The sequence below is a fragment of the Hyperolius riggenbachi genome, chromosome 1 (genome assembly GCF_040937935.1).
Source record: "Hyperolius riggenbachi isolate aHypRig1 chromosome 1, aHypRig1.pri, whole genome shotgun sequence".
Taxonomy (NCBI): domain Eukaryota; kingdom Metazoa; phylum Chordata; class Amphibia; order Anura; family Hyperoliidae; genus Hyperolius; species Hyperolius riggenbachi.
In genome coordinates this window covers 587,454,379-587,477,427 of record NC_090646.1, presented here as the reverse complement: position 1 = coordinate 587,477,427, position 23,049 = coordinate 587,454,379, and the positions used below count along the sequence as shown (strand labels likewise).

Below are 23,049 nucleotides of genomic sequence, written 5' to 3'. Positions count from 1 at the left end.
ATGCAATCATGAATTCAAATACTGCTACATTACATACTGAAAACTCACCTTTGTAGCATCCATAATGATTTTGTTGATTTTCTCCTTATCCAGACCCTCCATCCCGGCCTTATTGTCATTGAGGCCCATTCTGAACTGGAAGGCATCATTGGCTGGGGCCGACACTTTTTCATCTTGCTGGTCCATTCCTATTGTGCCGTGCAGTTTAGACCCTGTTATAAGAACAATGCAACTGTCCATCAAAAGCTTGTCTCATTGTTGAATATAGCTTTCTTATAGGTTCTACCTTAAAGAGGAACTCCAGTGAAAATAATGTAATTAAAAAGGTGCTTCATTTTTACAATAATTATGTATAAACGATTTAGTCAGTGTTTGACCATTATAAAATCTTTCCTCTCCCTGATTTACATTCTGACATTTATCACATGGCGACATTTTTACTGCTGGCAGGTGATGTAAGTGGAAGGAAATGCTGCTTGCTTTTTTGGCAGTTGGAAACAGCTGTTATATCCCACAATGCAACAAGGCTCCCACAGTGTGATGTCAAGACCTCAGTGCTGAGAGGTGCTGACATCATTTGTGGGAGGGGTTTCACCACAATATCAGCCATACAAAGCCCCCTGATGATCCGTTTGAGAAAAGGAATAGATTTCTCATGGGAAAGGGGGTATCAGCTACTGATTGGGATGAAGTTCAATTCTTGGTCACGGTTTCTCTTTAAAGGATTTCCGAGATGAACAAAACAAATGTTGCTTTACTTACCTGGGGCTTCTTACAGCCCCTAGAAGTAATTTGTGTCCCTCCCTGTAGCTCCAGTCTTCTCCTGTGTCTCGCTGGCAGCATCTGAAGGATCACTGAACCATGGGGTCAGGCCAAGTACACTCCCGGAGATGTGGACAGGCTCTCGCATAGGATAGGCACACGCCTGCACAGAAGACTCCAACCCAATGGTGTCGCCAAACCTTTAGAGGCTGCCAGCAGGACCCAGGAGAACATCAGAGCTGCAGCGAGGGACACAAATGACTTCTAGGGGCTGGAAGAAGCCCCGGGCAAGTAAAACTACATTTGTTTTGTTCACCTCAGAAATCCTTTAAGCAAAGTTAAAAAAGGCATCAGCGTTCCTCTTTAAGAACATCAATATTTATGTACAAAAAAGGCAAGTAAAAGTAACTGTACCCACTGTGGAGTACCTTGGTTGGTCAGACCAGGCATGGAGAGTCCTCTACCTATCAATTACTGAGATATGTTTTGGATGATAGTTGGGCTTGTGTTTGCGTGACAAAAGACTAGACAAGTGACTGATAACAGGCGGTTTCCCTGATCCAACCGGAAGATCAACTGAGACGACTGTTGGGCTGATATCGTGCAGTTGGTCTGGGTGTACAAGTCATTTGAACAACGTATACTTGTTTTGAATGCCGCCACAGCGTGCAGTGGCAGGAGGAGAACCGACCATTAACTGCTTAGCGCCATACCCGTTACTGGGTAAACGCAAGCGTTGCTATGGTAACACCCATTATTGAAGTAACGCACATGCCACTAATGGGTCACCAGCCGGTGCTCCCCCTACGCTAGTAAGCTAGTAACAGTAACATTTCCATACACTCCCTGCGCACAGCAACTTTACCGTACTTAAAAAGGAACTTTAACCTTGGCTTGAACTTTATCCCAATCAGTAGCTGTTACCCCCTTTCCCATGAGAAATCTACACCTTTTCTTGAATAGATCATCAGAGGGGTCTGTATGGCTGATATTGAAGTGAAACCCCTCCCACAGTGTGATGTCATGACCGAGGTCCTAACAGTTTGCGGTCTGAGAACCTTGTTGCATTGTGGGAAATAACAGCTTTTTCCAACTGCCAAGCAATGCAATACCTCCCTCTGTGCAGAGAGCTCTCAGAAACAAACATTCTGCAGAGATCACCTGGCAATAGTAAAGATGTCACCAGTAGTGATGCATTTCAGAAAGTAAATCAGGTAATGGAAAGATTTACAATGGGTAAACACTGAAAATAAATAATTTATAAATAAATATTGTAAAAAAAAAAAAAAAAAAAAAAAGTTATTCAGGCCCAATGTTTAATATATAAAAATCACCCCCCTCCCCACAAAATTTTTTTAATAAGGATTGCATTTCAAAACACATTTCTGTTACATTTCATATGTTCAATGAATCTCACATCTAATTTGTTAAAAGTAATATTGATTAGTGTATGCCAAGCTTAACACTGGACAGGAAGTACATGGTTTAAAGGACATTCAAGGTGAAAATAAACTGATGAGAAAAACAATTGTATCTAGCCGCCTCCTCCTAAAAATGACTTTTTTTTTTAGATATCCCACAGTTTTATCTTATATTTAAAATTAGTTTTTATATTTTTACTGTTTCATTGTCTCTGCTCAATGACACCTTCATTGAAGTTTTATGGCTGTAATTACTTATCAGTGAGGATTATGCTATAGTCTGACCTAGTCCTGGCCCGGGCAGAAACTGTCACTTGTATACCTGATGTTTAACTCTTTTAGGTAGAAAAAAAGGAACACAGCCTACTTATTTGTGTGCTTGGCACTGTACATGTACATGTCTATCTCACCGGGTCACGTCACCTCGGTTGTCCTTTAAGTGGACTCTTGCACAGGACAGAAAGAAAACAGAAATGCACCCTGTATGTATTTAGAGTGTAGAGGTCTGCTTTAAAGGCTTCTGTGGGTTAAGTAATGAGAACTCTGATATTTGTCGTTAACATACAGCTACAAAAAGTGAGCTCCCTGTCACAACAGCTAAAGGCCAGCAGAATTTTTTTCAGGAAAGTCAGGGAAAAAAGTTACTAGTTCAGTAATTTTTTCCTCTCAATAAGTGGTGCAGTGGCAGCGAGCAGACAGTGTATGCGTTTTCCCGTCTCAGTGTTCCATATTGACTATCTCCGCGGGGTGTTCTAGTGTCTAGCAGAAGAACTCCTCCAGCACAAGTCAGTCTGATTGCTGTTTAAAGAAGATATTTGTTTGAAATGCGTGTATGCACTGCAGGGAGACGAGTCTTAGCAGGAGCGTTACATGTCAAAACAATTGTGGCATGCTCCATCCTCCACACATCATGCGAATATCAAGAGCTCACTGTCAGCTCAGCACAGCAATCACATTCACAGTAATCACATGATGTTTTACTTGGAAAAAGAAAAACAAAGAATTAATCATTCAAACATAACATTTAAAGGAGAACGCCATCCAAAACATTTAGCTGTGTGTGTGTGTATTAAAGTACCCATACACTCATTGATTTCTGCCATTTATATACGGCCGATTCGACCACTCTAAACTAATTGGGTAGAAATCGATGCAGCAGACAGCATGATCGGTCAATCGATTTCTGGTGGAAATAAGCAACTATTCAAGAGTGGGAAATTCTGGATCAACCTTATCTGTCTTTATGATAGATTCATACGATCCACTAAACTGTGAAATCCCACCTTGATCTGTATAGTATATTGCAACTTTCATAAGAGTTTTACGGTATATCAATAAAAGTTACGTTTTAGAAACTAACTTCTATCAGAGAGGATCATATTCGTGTTTTGTTCTGCATATACTGCCCAGCCTCTGTTGCTATACTGTCTCCCCCCAGGCCCCCTCTCTGCGCTCTGCTTGTCCCCCATAAATCACCTAGCCACCGTGCTAGCCACACGCAGCGTGTCGCAGCCGGCTGTTTACCTTCTCCAGTGTCAGTCTCGCCATTCCCCCGCCTCCTCCATACCCCCAGTCCCCGCCCACGTCCCTTTCTTCCCCGCTGATTCGAGGGAAGGGACGCGGGCGGGGACCGGAGCTATGGAGGAGGTGGGGGAGCGGTGAGACTGACACTGGAGAAGGTAAACAGCCGGCTGCGACACGCTGTGTGTCGATAGTACGTCTAGGTGATTTATTGGGGGCAAGCAGAGCACAGAGGGGGGGCCTGGGGGGGGAGCGGTATAGCAACAGAGGCTGGGCAGTATATGCAGACCCAGCCTCTGTGTGCTGATAACATTCTTAGAACCCATCTCAGTTCTCTTTAAAGTAGTGACAGCATATAAATAAATACTTTAGTGACCTTTTTTAATATGTATGTCATGAGGGTATATTATTGTTAATTTTGGCAATAAGGGCTTGTAATTATTGATATATAGATAGTATAAAGAAACACAAACCGGAAACAAATGCACCTTTATTTCCAGATAAAATACTGTCGCCATACATTGTACTAGGGACATCATTTAAATGTTGTAATAACCGGGACAAATGGGCAAATAAAATTTGTGCATTTTATCTACAGTAGCACTTTTTATTTTTTAAAATATAATGGTTGAAATAACGATTTTTTTCTTCTTTTCCCTTTAAAATGCATATACAATAAAATAACTCTTAGCAACAAGTACTACACAAAAAAAAGCCTAATTTTTGGCAAAAAAAATAAATTATAAATCATTTAGGTGTGAGAAGTAGTAAAAAAGTTATTGGCAAATGAATGGGAGGATTGAAACATGAAAACTGCTGTGTTTTTTAAGGGGAAATAACCTGTGGTAGGGAAGTGGTTAATGGGCATCTTTATAAGTAGATCAAAGTCGCCAACCCCATATTCAAGATTATCAGCAATCATATTGCTTATAATAGTAAGTACTGCTGATAAATTCTCTGCTTTAACAATTTTATTAATAATTTGGCACAAGTAACACTGGGGCAAATTTAACAAGAACTTGTGCAGAGAAAACTGGTGCAGAAAGGCTCAGCTGCTCAGAGCGATAAACCAGAATGCTTGATCTAGACATCTCCTCCATCGTGGCGACATTTCTCCTCCAGTTTTATCTGCGCTACTTTTTATAAATCTAAACCTCTGTACTTGCTACCCTTCTAAGCTGTAAACAGGCAGAGGAGCCAGATGCCTATAATTTGTGACATCTGTGGCTGCTGTGAGGGGAGGGCAGATGAGGGGAAGCTATGCTGGAGAGCAGTGACAGTTGGCTGCTGTAGCTGAAGCAGGCTAACCAAGGGCTTATCACACCCAGCTCATCCTACGGAGCTGATGGCTGCTGTGAGGGGAGTGCAGATGAGGGGAAGCTATGCTGGAGAGCAGTGACAGTTGGCTGCTGTGAAGGGAGTGCAGATGAGGGGAAGCTATGCTTGAGAGCAGTGACAGTTGGCTGCCTTAGCTGAAGCAGGCTAACCAAGGGCTGATCACACCCAGCTCATCCTACGGAGCTGATGGCTACTGAAAGCTCATATTTCTAGACACATCTGCCATATGAAGTACCACACATCGAACATTTTACTAGCTTGCTCTAATGTTACTTCCTAGGGAGTCTCAGATCATTATACATTTTGCAAAAGCGGACCTACCGCCAAACTTCATTCTCACTTGAACCCTCCCCTCAATCGATGCCTAAAACGAACCAATAATTCCTACAGTGCTTTTCTCCTATCCGACTCAAAGCGCTTGCAAGGCAGCCACTAGAGCACACTCAGTAGGTAGTAGCAGTATTAGGGAGCCTTGGCAAGAACTCCCTACTGAATAGGTACTGGCTTACTGAAAAGGTAGAGCCAAGATTTGAACCCCGGTCTGCTATGTTGGAGGAAAAGCCCTAAATGAGTTATCAGCCAAAATATGTTGCCCCATGATATACTTACTCGGGGCATCCTCCAGTCCCTTGCAGCCGACATGTCCCTTGCAGCATCTCTGCTCTCAGCCACCGGCCCGGGGTCCCCACCGATGCAGAGGCTGACCTCAAGGTCGTCCTTATTGTGCCTACATGAGTGCCGCTGTCAATCAAGTCCACGTTGTCTGCCGTGTACGGCAGACAACGTGGACTTGACTGACAGCGGGGCTCACACAGGCGCAGTAGAGGAGGTCGGTCTTTCCACCGGCGGAGATCCCCGGGCCGACGGCTGCGATCGACATGTCGGCTGCAAGGGGCTGGAGGAAGCCCCGGGTAAGTATATCATGGGCAGCATATTTTGGCTGATAACTCCTTTAACTATAACACTATCCCCCCCCCCCCCCCCCCAGCCAATGCCTAAGCCCTAACTAACCTCTCCAAATGATGTCCAACCCTAACCTACCCCTCACCTACACATTAGCTGGGGGGCCGGCCTGGTAGGCAGCAGAGCTAGTAGGATTCCCAATAAATGTCATGCTAAAATCTATTGGAAATTGGTGTGTAGTGTGTGGGCAGGCAGTAGGAGCCTCTCTGATCTTAGTCGATAAGAGAAGGATATATTTGTTGGTTGATCTGGTGGGTATCGCTTAATGTATGGCCATCTTCACAGTTTATCTACAAACAATATGTAAAAGGAGTAAAAAAAAACAAAACGTATCATACGTCCCCTTGCAGTGAGGTGTATACTAGGGGTCGTCTAACACAGAACATGTTTAATTCAGCAGCCAATGATCTTAGAAATTATTTTAACTTGTTAATGAGCTGATTAATGTTTTCCCAGCTGAAGGACAACGTTTGTTTCGGATGTGAAAATGATATGCAAATTGCTTTTACTACACTGATTTTCTTCAGATCACGATCAATGCGTTTGAAGCAAAACATTATTTCCCTTTTCACGCTTGAAAGTCGTTCGAGGAAACCTGAAGGTGATAAGACTTTTCAGTTTTTAATTTCCGGTTAATCACAATGCCTATTTGTGCGAGGACAAACAGTATTTGTTGGGAACAATAAAGGACATTTCTAAAAATAAATAAGAAAAACTGTAAACAGGTCATAGGCATCTAATGGCGGCCATTGGAGTAGTAATTCAATCGTTCATTTTCCAGCATAATACAATAAAATGACTGAAAGGGGAAAATATCTCCCAGATAGACTGAACTGTGCTCATCTTGCAGTGACCTCAAATGACAGGGGCACTCGCTAAGGGGTGTGGCCAAATCAAATATACCATCATCAACCCGCCTGCACCCCAAAATACATAGACCGCTTTAAAGAAAGAAAATATTCATCATGAACATACCACTGTGCTTACATTACATTGCTCAGGTGTCATATTCTTACAAGCTTTTCAATCCCTTTCTTGTAGTACCTTCACGATCCTCACCTATGAGTTAGAGGGAGGCTTTCCTCTTCTTAAAGTGAACCTCCAGGGGGGGGCGTGGCCAGCAGCCGAAGCAGATGGACACGTGGTAAATCTGCTCTGCACCCTCCGGCTGCATTTGCCCTATATACACTTGTCACAGCGCAATTTAAAACCATTCTCCAGCACGGCGAAGATCCCCAGCACACACAGCATTCAGATGGGCGGCCGCCGAACAGATAAAACTACAGAGAACGAGGCGCATAAGCCGGCCCCGACTCCCAGCAGAAAACCAAGATGGCGCACGAACAATCGAGAGCGGCCTCTCCGGCTTTATCCACGGGAGAGAGAACTCTCCTCACAACAACAGCCTGCGGAACACAAGACCCAGAAGTTGCAGGCCCCAGCTAAAGGCAAAACACCCGGGAACAAGACTCAGCAGCCTACCTCCTCCTTCAACAAGACGGCCAAGATGGCGCCTGAGTCTCCAGGCCTAGTGTCTGAAGCGAGCAGCTCAGTCTCCACATCGCTAACAGCACAGGAGCAACAGCATTCCGGAACTACCGCACAAGGTATTGGGGATATAGCAGATCGGGACAGGGTCCTTTTGGAACAGTTTGAACTAATTTCACAACGTAAGCTGGACGAGGCCTCAGCCTGCATAACCCACCCGCTCAAACGGGAGATAAGGGAGCTTGGGGCCCGAACAAATGCACTAGAGCAGAGAATGGACAATGCTACTGTGATCCTGGACGCGCACGAAAAAGATATTGAGACCGTGAAGTCAGATACGCAGGCGAACCAGCTTAAACTAGAGGACTTTGAGAATAGGGCCAGGTGAGCCAACCTCCGGATCCGCGGGGCCCATGAAACAGTAACTGACCTAACTTCAACCATTACGGCTCTGTTCCAGGAACTAGACCCCACCATCCCGATAGAAAGGCTAGAATTTGACCGGATCCATAGAGCACTTACGCAACTAAAACCCAATGGCCCACCCCGGGATATTTTAGTTAAACCCACCTACTACAACACTAAAGAAGCTTTACTGCGAGCTGCAAGAGATAAGGACAATTTAACCTTTCAGGAATATCCCTATCAGATTTTCACTGACTTAGCCCCAGCCACAATTCAAAGGAGACGGGCAATGAAGCCAATTTTACAGGTCCTGATGGCACATAAAATTAAATACAAATGGGGTTTCCCCTTTAAACTGATATTTACTTACCGTAACAAGCAAGTGTCTGTGTCATCTCTTGAGGAGGCCCAACAACAACTTGGAGCACTACACCTAAGCCTGCCAGCCGGATCTCCTGCCCACAGCATAACCTCAACACGCTCTGCACCTCTATGGGAAACGGTCAAAGCGCACCGTACCACCTCGAGACGATGCGATCCCTCATGCTCTTCTTCAAGAATGTCAGATCCAGGGTGAACACGTGATACTGCCCGACTCTGGGTTTGTTAGAGAGCACGGTCAGGATTTTTCAGTTTTTGTTTTAGATCCTAAACAGTTTGTACTTTATTTTATGCCACATAGCTCGCTAACTGGCTCTAGACAGGATGTTATACCTACCCAGGGGCGCGTTTACCTACTGACCACCCAGGCAGCGGCTTGGAGCGGCTTTGATGGGGAAGGCGCAATAAATTACTGTCAGTCCAAGGGGAAATAAAAATTCCTGTCCTGAAAGACCGTTGTAAGGGACTGGAGAGAAAAAGATTTCCTTCTGTTTTAAGAAGGCAAATTACACCAAGCTTTGCTTTTTTAGTAGGAGGGCATTTGGTTCCTTTTATCCCCCTATACATTCCTAGTAGCTTGGGTCACCCTGAGCTGCTTGGTTACTCTGCTCTTTTCACAAATAGCCTTCTGCTAAGTCACTAAAGAAACATTCAGAGTTCAGAATTATAGATACTCCCTAAGAAGATGGTGTCTCTGGCTTATAGCTGTTCTCTGCCCCTCCACAGAGGAGACAGCGACAGCGCCCTACCCCCAAATGTTACTGAGTCTGCAGAGGGAGTGAGACAAACAAACAGTAAACTCTGCAGACAGCTGTGTGCTCTGCTAGAATGTCTGCATGTCTAGATGTCAGGAGGATCGCCATGACTAGCTATGGATCATCTGATCCTCTCCCCTACACAGCCTGCACTTCTCCCTGAATTCAACAGGACAGTGTTTGAAGTGTGTAATGGACACAGTGGGGGTTGCAGGTTTTGTCTTTCATTGTGCGTGAGTGAATAGGAGGGCAGCATCTAAAGCTCAAACAATGACAATGGACATGTAAGCAATGTGTGTAATTACATCCATCACTACTTATAATTGAAGATGGCATAATAAGTTATTTCCATTAATGCTGTCTGTTTGCCCTCTCTCTAATGCTATGTACCACCTCACGATTTTTCCAACGATTTTCCCGATGTTCATCAATTTTTTTTTTGAGCGACAAGTAGTCATTTACACGATGTCGTGACATCGCTTAGCGTTGTGTGGTGAAAAGTGACCGTCACTGAGGATCAAGTAAAGTACTGAGGTCGCTTGACTTCTCGTTCGCGCCCGTCCTGTAATGTTACGTGACATCTCACATAACCGCTGGCAGGAAGATGAATCGCTGGACGCTTGTCATGAGGGACACCTCGCTGGATCCATCTTCCTGTGTTGTTGCAGTCACTGTGGTGAGTGTGGAGCTTAACTTTGCTTGCCCTCACCCTCTGCTCATGCTCCCTCTCCCACTGTCTCTCTGACCAAACAACTGCTACTTGGGGAACAATGTGCACAACTATGTACAGTAGTCTGAGCACACTACAGGGGAGCCAGTAGCATTTGGAACTATTATTGTGTATTTATGTAGCACTGACATCTTCAGCACTTTACAGAGTACATAGTCATGTCACTGACTGCTCACTGGAGCTTACAATTTCATCCCTACCATAGTCAAACTGTAATGTCCGACCATATTATTATCATGTATTTATATAGCACTGACATCTTCTGCAGTACTTTATATAGCACTGACATCTTCTGCAGTACTTTACAGAGTACATAGTCATGTCACTGACTGTCCTCAGAGGAGCTCACAATCTAATCCTACCATAGTCATAGTCTAATGTCCTACCATATTATTATTATTATGTATTTATATAGCACTGACATCTTCTGCAGCACTTTACAGAGTACATAGTCATGTCACCGACTGTCCCCAGAGGAGCTCACAATCTAATCCTACCATAGTCCTAGTCTAATGTCCTACCATATTATTATTATGTATTTATATAGCACTGACATCTTCTGCAGCACTGTAGAGAGTACATAGTGATGTCACTGACTGTCCTCAGAGGAGCTCACAATCTAACCCTACCATAGTCATAGTCTAATGTCCTACCATATTATTATTGTTTATTTATATAGCACTGACATCTCCTGAAGCACTTTACAGAGTACATAGTCATGTCACTGACTGTCCTCAGAGGAGCTCACAGTCTAATCCCTACCACAGTTATAGTCTAATATTTTCAATATAGGATTGTTTTGGGGTAAACCAGTTGACTTATTAGTATGTTTTTTAGGATGCAGAAAATGTCTGAAGTGTCTGAAGACAGAAACTCCATGCAGATTTTGCCCTGGCCAATGTTCAAGCCTAGGACTCAGCACTAAAATGCAGTAGTGGTACCCACTGAGCCTCTATTCTACTCATAGATATCTGCTCATCCATGTCATCAATTCTGACCCTCTACTACCCTTCCTCCCTCCATTCTACTTCTCTTCTCTTGTATCACTTACACTACAAACACACTGTGCTTATCTCCAGAATGGATTATGAATCAAACCGTTAGGCCCAGTGCACACCAAAACCGCTAACAGATCCTCAAAACGCTAGCGGTTTTGGAGCAGATTTCAGAGCGATTCTAGGCATGTTTAGAGACATTTTCTAAACATGCCGAGCGTTTTTGTGAAGCAGATTACAAATATTGTTACAGTAAAAGCTGTTACTGAACAGCTTCTGTAACAAATACGCCTGGAAAACTGCTCTGATCTAGTGTTTTTCAGAGCGGTTTGCATTTTTCCTATACTTTACATTGAGGCAGAATCGCTTCTGCAAACCGCAAATGTGCAGCAGGAGGCACGTTTGCGGTTTGCTAAAAACCTCAAACCGCTGGTGTGCACCATCCCATGGAAATACATTAGCCAAGCGTTTTCACAGACAAATGCGGTTGGCGGATCGCTGCTAAAACCGCTCGGTGTGCACTGGGCCTTAAACCACCTTACCATATCAGCCCTTCAATGTCATGATATACCCACTCTAGTCCTACCCTAACAGGTGGTAACATATTTGCATATCTCATAATGTTTGTGAAAAATTATTTTGAAAGTAAGAATGTCTTGCTTGATAATCCAATCTTGCAATGTGACTGGCATTGGAACTTGTAGTGTGGATGCTGTATTTATTTGAGGTGCATACTGGCAGCATGTGCTGTATGGCATACAATGCTGATCATCCACAAGGCAAACTTAGGCAGCTGCCTAGGGTCTAGAGAGAGTTTAGGGGCCTGGTGGTTGCTAGCCCCCACCAAATCTAACTAAATAAGCCAGGTGACCATCAGTGGAGGGCCAAGTGTTATCTTGCCTAGGGCCCCATTTCATAGTTATCCCTCTCTGATGGCTTATATCATGTGTGAAGTGTTCTATAATGTATATGATTTTTGTTTTATTTTTTATGGGGGGTGGGGGGGCCACAGGATTTCTTGCCTGGAGTGACAAGAAGGCTAGAGGCGCCCCTGTACCTACCAGTAGGACACTAAGCCTGTTTTGTGTTTTTTTTTTTTTCTTTCAACTGGCCCTTCTATTTTTTCTGGCATCCTTTCGCTTTTGATACAGGAACTTTCGTCTTAAGATCTTTACCAAAGTTTCGCACTGTTATGATCTCACCAAAGTTGTAGATCCTCCGTAGTTGAGTAGAATTGTTTATTGCATAGTTTTGTGTAAAATGTGACAAGCATTTAGTTTCTTACCTGTTTAACCTATTTTGGTTCCTGGACGTAGTATCTACGTCCAGGAACCATGCGCGCTGTCGCGCGCCCCCGCGGCCGATCGTGCGCGTGCACGCGCACTCCCGGCCGCGGATTCGGTAGCCAAGGAATCAATGTATCGGGCTACGGAGCCCGATCACTGATTCCTCTCCCCCGCTGAAAAAGCGACAGCTTCTCTCAGAAGCTGAGCTTTTTCTGGCCGTCTCCTTCCCGATGCGTCACGCTAAGCGCGTGCTACGCTTAGAGTGACGTCATTTAAACAAACACATGGCCGCCATCTTGTGGCCAAAAAGTAATACTACACCTGAAAAAAAAAAAAAAACAAGAATTAACACACATTTACATTATAAATCTATTGTTTACCTCTCACCCTCCCAAAAGTACACAAATAAAATGTTTAGTATAAAAAAAAAAAAAAAAAACCATTACAATAAAAAAAAAAAAATGTAAATATTTACCTAAGGGTCTAAACTTTTTAAATATCAATGTAAAGATGAAACATTTCTATATTTTTTTTATTTTAACCACTTGCCGACCGCCTACTTCATATTGGCGGCGGCAAAGTGGCAGCCCCAGGACCACGTAACGCAGATTGGCGTCAGGTCCTGGGGCACTCTCTGGCCGGGGATCGCGCGCTGGGATGCGCGCGCATACACCGGCAATAGGCTCCGCCCGCCCGCGACGTCAACCCGCCGGCCAATCGGAAGCGCCGGCGGGTTGTTAACCCGACGATCGCCGGATAGGAAGCGTATAATACGCTTTGTAATGTTTACAAAGTGTATTATACAGGCTGCCTCCTGCCCTGGTGGTCCCAGTGTCCGAGGGACCACCAGGGCAGGCTGCAGCCACCCTAGTCTGCACCCAAAAACACTGATCAGCCCCCCCCTGCCCCCTGATCGCCCACAGTACCCCTCAGACCCCCCCCTGCCCACCCCCCAGACCACCATTTGCACACAATCACCCCCCTTATCACCCATCAATCACTCCCTGTCACTATCTGTCAACGCTATTTTTTTTTTTAGTCCCTAAACTGCCCCCTGCTCCCTCCTGATCACCCCCCCACCCCTCAGATTCTCCCCAGACCCCCCCAGACCCTCCCCCCCCTGTGTACTGTATGCATCTATCCCCCCTGATCAACTGTCAATCACCTGTCAATCACCTGTCAATCACCCGTCAATCACCCGTCAATCACCCCCTGTCACTGCCACCCATCAATCAGCCCCTAACCTGCCCCTTGCGGGCAATCTGATCACCCACCCACACCAATAGATCGCCCGCAGATCCGACATCAGATCACCTCCCAAATCCATCGTTTACATCTATTCTCTCCTCTAAACACCCACTAATTACCCATCAATCACCCATCAATCACCCCCTATCACCACCTGTCACTGTTACCCATCAGATTAGACCCTTGCGGGCACCCAATCGCCCGCCCACACGCTCAGATTGCCCTCAAACCCCCCCTTATCGATTCGCCAGTGCATTATTTACATCCGTTCTTCCCTGTAATAACCCACTGATCACCTGTCAATCACCCTCTGTCACTGCCACCCATCAATCACCCCCTGTCACTGCCACCCATCAATCAGCCCCTAACCTGCCCCTTGCGGGCAATCTGATCACCCACCCACACCAATAGATCGCCCGCAGATCCGACATCAGATCACCTCCCAAGTGCAGTGTTTACATCTCTTCTCTCCTCTAAACACCCACTAATTACCCATCAATCACCCCCTATCACCACCTGTCACTGTTACCCATCAGATTAGACCCTAATCTGCCCCTTGCGGGCACCCAATCACCCGCCCACACCTCAGAACGCCCTCAGACCCCAGCCCTGATCACCTCGCTAGTGCATTGCTTGCATCTATTTCCCCCCTCTAATCACACCTTGAGACACCCATAAATCACCTCCTGTCACCCCCTAGCACACCTACCCATCAGATCAGGCCCTAATTTGCCCCATGTGGGCTCCTGATCACTCGGCCAAACCCTCAGATCCCCCTCAGACCCCCTTCCGATCACCTCCCCAGTGCATTGATTGCATCTATTTTCCCCTCTAACCGACCCCCTGAGACACCCATCAATCACCTCCTGTCACCCCCCTAGCACTCCTATCCATCAGATCAGGCCCAATACATCCTGTCATCTAAGAGGCCACCCTGCTTATGACCGTTTCCACAAAATTTGCCCTCTCATAGACCACCTGTCATCAAAATTTGCAGATGCTTATACCCCTGAACAGTAATTTTGAGAAATTTGGTTTCCAGACTACTCACAGTTTTGGGCCCGTAAAATGCCAGGGCAGTATAGGAACCCCACAAGTGACCCCATTTTAGAAAGAAGACACCCCAAGGTATTCTGTTAGGTGTATGATGAGTTCATAGAAGATTTTATTTTTTGTCAAAAGTTAGCGGAAATTGGATTTTTATTGTTTTTTTCACAAAGTGTCATTTTTCACTAACTTGTGACAAAAAATAAAATCTTCTATGAACTCACCATACCCTTAACGGAATACCTTGGGGTGTCGTCTTTCTAAAATGGGGTCACTTGTGGGGTTCCTATACTGCCCTGGCATTTTAGGGGCCCTAAACCGTGGGGAGTAGTCTAGAAAACAAATGCCTCAAAATGACCTGTGAATAGGACGTTGGGCCCCTTAGCGCACCTAGGCTGCAAAAAAGTGTCACACATGTAGTATCGCCATACTCAGGAGAAGTAGTATAATGTGTTTTGTGGTGTATTTTTACACATACCCATGCTGGGTGGGAGAAATCTCTCTGTAAATGGACAATTGTGTGTAAAAAAAAATCAAACATGTGTCATTTACAGAGATATTTCTCCCACCCAGCATGGTTATATGTAAAAATACACCACAAAACACATTATACTACTTCTTCTGAGTACGGCGATACCACATGTGTGACACTTTTTTGCAGCCTAACTGTGCTAAGGGGCCCAAAGTCCAATGAGTACCTTTAGGATTTCACAGGTCATTTTGAGACATTTGGGTTCAAGACGACTACTCACGGTTTAGGGCCCCTAAAATGCCAGGGCAGTATTGGAACCCCACAAATGACCCCATTCTAGAAAGAAGACACCCCAAGGTATTCCGTTAGGAGTATGGTGAGTTCATAGAAGATTTTATTTTTTGTCACAAGTTAGCGGAAATTGATATGTATTGTTTTTTTTTTCACAAAGTGTCATTTTCCGCTAACTTGTGACAAAAAAAAAATCTTCTATGAACTCACCATACCCCTAACGGAATACCTTGGGGTGTCTTCATTCTAAAATGGGGTCACTTGTGGGGTTCCTATACTGCCCTGGCATTTTAGGGGCCCTAAACCGTGAGGAGTAGTCTAGAATCCAAATGCCTCAAAATGACCTGTGAATAGGACGTTAGGCCCCTTAGCGCACCTAGGTTGCAAAAAAGTGTCACACATGTGGTATCGCCGTACTCAGAAGAAGTAGTATAATGTGTTTTGAGGTGTATTTTTATACATACCCATGCTGGGTGGGAGAAATCTCTCTGTAAATGGACAATTGTGTGTAAAAAAAAATCAAATGATTGTCATTTACAGAGATATTTCTCCCACCTAGCATCTGTATGTGTAAAAATACACCCCAAAACACATTATACTACTTCTCCTGAGTACGGCGGTACCACATGTGTGGCACTTTCTTGCACCCTAAGTGCGCTAAGGGGCCCAAAGTCCAATGAGTACCTTTAGGATTTCACAGGTCATTTTGCGACATTTGGTTTCAAGACTACTCCTCACGGTTTAGGGCCCCTAAAATGCCAGGGCAGTATAGGAACCCCACAAATGACCCCATTTTAGAAAGAAGACACCCCAAGGTATTCCGTTAGGAGTATGGTGAGTTCATAGAAGATTTTATTTTTGTCACAAGTTAGCAGAAAATGACACTTTGTGAAAAAAAACAATTAAAATCAATTTCCGCTAACTTGTGACAAAAAAAAAAAAAAATCTTCTATGAACTCACCATCCTCCTAATGGAATACCTTGGGGTGTCTTCTTTCTAAAATGGGGTAATTTGTGGGATTCCTTTACTGTCCTGGCATTTTAGGGGCCCTAAACCGTGAGGAGCAGTCCTGAAACGAAATTTCTCAAAATGACCTGTGAAATCCTAAAGGTACTCATTGGACTTTGGGCCCCTTAGCGCAGTTAGGGTGCAAAAAAGTGCCACACATGTGGTATCGCCGTACTCAGGAGAAGTAGTATAATGTGTTTTGGGGTGTATTTTTCCACATACCCATGCTGAGTGGGAGAAATATCTCTATAAATTGACAATTGTGTGTTAAAAAAAGAAAACAATTGTCATTTACGGAGATATTTCTCCCACCCAGCATGGGTATGTGTAAAAATACACCCCAAAACACATTATACTACTTCTCCTGAGTACGGCAATACCACATGTGTGGCACTTTTTTGCAGCCTAACTGCGCTAAGGGGCCCAAAGTCCAATGAGCATCTTTAGGCTTTACAGGGGTGCTTACAATTAGGCACCCCCCAAAATGCCAGGACAGTGAACACACCCCACAAATGACCCCATTTTGGAAAGTAGACACTTCAAGGTATTCAGAGAGGAGCATAGTGAGTCCGTGGCAGATTTCATTTTTTTTTTGTCGCAAGTTAGAAGAAATGGAAACTTTTTTTTTTTTTTTGTTACAAAGTGTCATTTTCCGCTAACTTGTGACAAAAAATAAAATCTTCTATGAACTCACCATGCCTCTCACTGAATACTTTGGGATGTCTTCTTTCCAAAATGGGGTCATTTGGGGGGGGATTTGTACTATCCTGGAATTTTAGCCCCTCATGAAACCTGACAGGTGCGCAGAAAAGTCAGAGATGCTTGAAAATGGGAAAATTCACTTTTGGCACCATAGTTTGTAAACGCTATAACTTTTACCCAATCCAATAAATATACACTGAATGGGTTTTTTTTTATCAAAGACATGTAGCAGAATAACTTTCGCGCTCAAATGTATAGGAAATTTTACTTTATTTGAAAAATGTCAGCACAGAAATTTAAAAAAGTCATTTTTTTGACAAAATTCATGTCTTTTTTGATGAATATAATAAAAAGTAAAACTCGCAGCAGCAATCAAATAGCACCGAAAGAAAGCTGTATTAGTGACAAGAAAAGGAGGTAAAATTCATTTAGGTGGTAGGTTGTATGACTGAGCAATAAACCGTGAAAGCTGCAGTGGTCCGAATGGAAAAAAAGGCTCTGGTCCTTAAGGGGTTTTATGACTGCAGTCCTTAAGTGGTTAAACTTGTAAATAGTGATAGATGCAAAATGGAAAAAATGCACCTTTATTTCCAAATAAAATATTGTCGCCATACATTGTGATAGGGACATAATTTTAACGGTCTAATAACCGGGATATATAGACAAATACAATACGTGAGTTTTAATTATGGAGGCATGTATTATTTTACAACTATAATGGCTGAAAACTGAGAAATAATGAATTTTTCCATTTTTTTCTTATTCTTCCTGTTAAAATGCATTTACAGTAAAGTGGCTCTTAGCAAAATGTACCCCCCAAAGAAAGCCTAATTGGTGGCGGTAAAAACAAGATATAGATCAGTTCATTGTGATAAGTAGTGATAAAGTTATAGGCTAATTAATGGGAGGTGAACATTTCTCACGTGAAAACGACGGAACCTGAATGGGTTAAGTTTCCAAGTTAAGCTGTGCAGCCGGAGGGGGTCACCGGACCTCCTGCCAAACGTTTGGCTAATTCCCTGGCACGACAGGGAATGACCTTGGCTCTCCCTGTGTTTTCTGAACACAGCGACAGCCAATTATACAAAATGTTATGTTTCCCTCTGTTTGGGCTCCTTCCAGAGGGATGTGTCTTAATGTTGTTTTTGTTGTTTTTCCTTTTCCTTTCTCTCCCCTTTTTCATTTCCCAAACTATACTTCTGAATGTTCCTACTATTTCCTCGAGGTTCTCTGCCCCACATGCGGGAGAAGCATGTAGAGCTCTACCTAAAGTCAGATATCATGGCATCAACTGATACAATAAAGGGACTCACGATAATATCCCACAATGTGCAGGGCTTTAATGCCCCACAGAAAAGAACCAAGGCTTTTAATTACTACAAGTCCTGTAAAGCGGGCATTGTCTGCTTACAGGAAACAAGATTCTCAGTTTCCTCCCACCCCTTCTTCCTTAGTTATCATTTTCCGCGGACCTACAGTTCTTGGAGCGCGTGAGAAGGTGAGGGGGGTGACAATAGCATTCCGCAGGGGCCTACCATTTAAGTGTACAAAATGTATATCCGACCCAACCGGGAGATATGTTCTTCTAGTGGGATCTCTGGGAGATGAGGACCTCACCCTGGTCTCATACTACGCCCCTAATACCTTCCAAGAACGTTTCCTTTCCCACCTAGTACAAGTGATAAATCAACATAGCATAGGCACTCTCATATTTTGCGGCGATACCAACGCAGTATTAGATGAGGCCCTAGATAGATCAAAACCTACTAGTCAATCTGCCTCATCTAAACCTGTCGGAGCACCATGCCCCTCGGCAATTAATGCCTTATTCCGCTCGCAACACGTCTTTGACGCTTGGAGAGAAGTTAATCCCACAGCCAAAGACTTTACATTTTACTCCAACCCACATAATAGTTTCTGCCGAATAGATCATCTCTTTCTACATCAGCAAATCCTCCCCAACATAACCAGAGCTAAAATTCTCACAGTTACCTGGTCTGACCACAGCCCCCTTCTAATAGAATTATCATCTCTAGCCCCCAGAAAATCATCCTATAGATGGCGCATAAACGACTCGCTGCTCTCGGATCCAGAATCCCTAGACAAAATTGAAACCTATTTAGAGGAATATATGGAGGAGAATGGTGAGTCAGTTACGTCCCCCATTACATTTTGGGAGGCCCTAAAAGTGACAGTGAGAGGCCTTATTATAGGCTTAGTCTCACATAAAAAGAAACAATGGCAAAAACAGGTACTAGACCTAACTGCTAGTCTAGAAAAGGCGGAGGCAGCTTGGAAGAACAACCCCACTGCCACTCTAAAGAGAGATAGAGACCTCTTACGCACCCAATTAGACCTCAGACTCACTGACAATGCGGAAAAACAGCTACGCTGGCAGAAAACCGATACTATAGATGGGCTAACAAATCTAGCACTTTGCTAGCCAACAAATTAAAGCATAGAATATATAAACCTCCTACGTTGTCAGTTCGTCTACCCTCAGGTCAAACTACCTTAGACCCGCAAAAAATAACGCAAGGCTTCCAGAACTTCTTTAAGCAAACTTTATTCCTCTCCAAGCCCTTCTCCTACGGCAGAGACCAAAACCTTCTTAGACTCTATAGTTCTCTCCCAGATTCCCACAGACTATATAGACCAACTAAATAGTGATATAACATCTGAAGAAGTTATCCTGGCAATTAAATCCCTTAAGACTTCCAAAACTCCGGGACCGGATGGATTTTCAGGCCTATTCTATAAAAAATTTGCAACAGCCTTAAGCCCTCTCCTTGTTCCACTTTTCAACGCTTACAAACTAGGTCAAACCCCACACCCCAGTTCGCTACAAGCAGACATAGTTATGATCCCAAAGACTGATCAAGAGCCTCTGGAATCGCATCAGTTTAGACCTATATCTTTATTGAATATAGATCACAAACTGCTGGGGAAAATTTTGGCTACCCGAGTTAATAGATTTCTTGCTGACATAATCTATAAGGATCAATCAGGCTTCGTTCCTGAGTGCCAGGCTTCAGACGCCACTTTGCGTGCAATTCAGATAGTTGAACTATTACAAACACGGAAAATCCCAGGCTTATTTCTTTCCCTTGATGTCTACAAGGCATTTGATCAAGTCTCTTGGGACTATCTTTATGCGGTATTAGATAAATGGGGACTGGGGGGTTCCTTCACCACCTGGATCAAAACTTTAAATTCCAACCCATCAGCCAATATACACTACGCAGGCTTCTCGTCTCCTTCATTTAAGATCCACAGAGGCACTCGTCAGGGGTGCCCCATATCGCCCATCCTCTTTATTATGGCCATAGAACCCCTGGCAATAGCCATCCGACAACATGAGAGTATAAAAGGGGTGGAACTAGCAGGAGTTCAGCATAAACTAAATCTCTTTGCAGATGACCTGCTACTCTTTATCACACAGCCGCAATCTACTATCCCAGCATTAATGTCCCTTCTATCCAAATTCTCCTTAATCTCTGGACTCCAGATCAATGCTAGTAAGTCCAAAATGCTTAGCATCACCCTATCACCAGATATTTGTCAATCTCTAAAATCTCAATACCATTTTGAGAAGGTAGACCCTGCCCTGGAGTATTTAGGAATCAATCTTACCTCTTCATATGATACACTATTTCGATATAACTATTACCCACTGGCCAAACTAATTACACGCTCTTTGAGTCAGTGGTCCTCCTATAATCTGTCCTGGTTGGGTCGGATAAACTCCATTAAAATGACACTCCTTCCTAAGCTCCTATACTATTTCAGGTTGCTGCCTGTCCGAATCCCCCCCTCACTTTCTTAGAATGCTGCAGAACAAGCTAATTAGATTTATCTGGAACAACGCCTCTCCGAGGGTTTGTAAAAATACACTATACGTACATAAAAGGGAAGGGGGACTGGGAGTTCCTAATCTCTCCAACTATTATAAGGCTGCCCAACTAACTCACCTTCTTGAGGGACCCAGTATGCCAACCTGGACCCTATTTGATATACCTGTGGCAGCCCCTCAATCAGTTCAAACTCCCATGTGGCTACCAAAACAGTCTTGCCCCTCGGGCTTGAGTGTAGTGATGAGTCACTGTCTTTCAATATGGGATACAGTTCGTAATTCTCAAAAACTAATGTCTTCAACTCTACCGCTCTTGTCAATTGTAGACAACCCCTGTTCCTTCCAGCCTATGAAAACCCGAGAGGTTTCAGGTGGTGGAGAGACCAAGGTCTAGAGCAGATCAAATCATTTACTAACAACTCTGGGTTACTGTTATGGGAAGATTTAAGGGATAAATACCAAATCCCTCATCAGGAAAAAATCCGCTACCTTCAGCTAAAACACTGGTTGAAATCCCTCTTCCCACCACAGACCCAATTTCCAATTGTTCTTACAAGATTTGAGAGATTTTGTGCTCTAGAACCTTTTGCTAAGGGTGTTATTTCAGAGTTGTATGCTCAATTGAATGACCCACCAGGGTCCTTTCAACACAAGTATGTCAAAAAATGGGAGACTGACCTTAAAGGGACTAAATCAAAGGAGGAATGGGAGTCGATCTGGGCTACCACGTCCAAATTATCTTTAAATTTAGCTTTAGTAGAATCATCCTACAAGGTAATGCAAAGATGGTACTGGGTCCCGGCCAGACTTCGTCATATTTCTGGAACGAACCCAGGTTTTTGTTTCCGAGGCTGCCAAGCAAAAGGAGACATGCTCCATATTTTCTGGACATGTCCCATGATATCCAGATTCTGGTCTCGAATATACAGGATGCTACAAGCTCTGTTTGATAAGAAAATCGCCAAGGATCCTTGGTCCGCTCTTCTACACTGTAAAATCGAATCTCTCACAAAACATCAAAATGCTTTAGCACATTTTATATTTGTAGCAGCCTCGCAAACAATAGCAAAAGCTTGGAAAACGCAATTTGTTTCTTTTGAAGAACTGAGAAGTAGAGTGTCATCCTACATGGTTCAGGAACAGATGGCTGGGACCCTGGAAGACAAGGTAGCTAGGTACCATAAAATATGGGATACATGGAACCACTATATTACTTCAGTCCCTTCCTAATGTCTAGATAAAATCTGATGCCAGCAGTGTCTACTCCCCTGCAGACTGGAGCAGGAACCTTGAACCCTCTTTTCACCCCTCCCCCCCTCCTCCTCCCTTCTGCTACTTTCTTCTCCTCCTGCACTACTTATTCCCCCCTTTTTTCTCCTGAGAGTGTCTTGTGCGTTTTGTGTTGGGGCTCAGGCCCCCCCTTTTTTCAAGGATAGAGTCAGGACAGCATCTGCAGAATGGATGAGCTTAACCAGGGATGGAACCATCGGAAATTCTGTTGTATATTAGCTACTCGATGTTGTATCCTGACTCAACTGCTGTGATTTGCAAGTCTACCTTGCACAAACTTTATGTAATGTTAACTGAAAAACTTTCAATAAAAATTTTGAAACAAAAAAAGTGAACCTCCAGACTAAAAATCTACTCAGCAGCACTGAAAAGGCTTGGTGTTTCATTAACTGTTTCACGGCATCAGAACTTTGTGTTTCTTACTCAAGCCTCATTTTTAGCTGCACAGAAGAAAACTGCCCGGGCATTTTTCCCCTGATGCTGTGCAAATCATCATGGGATTTCTGATGACGATGTTCTACTTCTGCTGTTTTGGTGCAAATTTTGTTTATTTTTTTATTTTGAATTTGAGATTTGAAGCCTAGCATGCGCAGCTGGGAGGGGTGATCAGGACACAGGACAGTTGGAACTGTGTCTCCTGCTCCCTGTCACCTCCTTTCAACCAAAAAGATGGCTACCCCATGAAAAAGATGGATGTCCCCATGAAATCACATAGATTAGCCTGTTCTTTTAAAAACAGGGTGGGCAAGAGATTATATTACCTATCTATTTTAATTAACAAACTAATATAACTTAATGACAGTATGTTTGTTTAAGCTGAAGTTCCCCTTTAAGTATGTGTTTTTTGACCAGAGGTTTGCCTTGGTTCCACTTTTATGTAAACCTGAGATTAATAAATGCATAGTAAGTTTTATACATACCTGGGGCTTCTTCCAGCCCCCTTCGGTCTGATATGTCCCTCGCCGCCATACTCCACCTCCTCCAGCCTCTGTTATGGTTCCCGGTAACTTAGGGGAGTCAGGGATTACAGAGCATGCACTTCCTGGCCGCATGCGCCCCGCCCACGTGTGTCCCGCCGTCGGGAGCGTCCTG

The 23,049-nt window shown here is 43.9% G+C and overlaps 1 protein-coding gene across 5 annotated transcripts in view; it reads right to left on the bottom strand.

Moving 5' to 3' along the window:
• Positions 1-23,049, bottom strand: part of POLK (DNA polymerase kappa) — a 151,634-nt gene that overhangs the window by 77,541 nt on the left and 51,044 nt on the right. For all 5 annotated transcript variants that reach the window (XM_068248729.1, XM_068248759.1, XM_068248768.1 and 2 more), the window contains one exon: positions 49-212. In XM_068248729.1, the coding sequence (XP_068104830.1) occupies positions 49-186 (138 nt within the window). In that variant the 5' untranslated portion in view covers positions 187-212. The remainder of the gene's footprint in view (positions 1-48; positions 213-23,049) is intronic.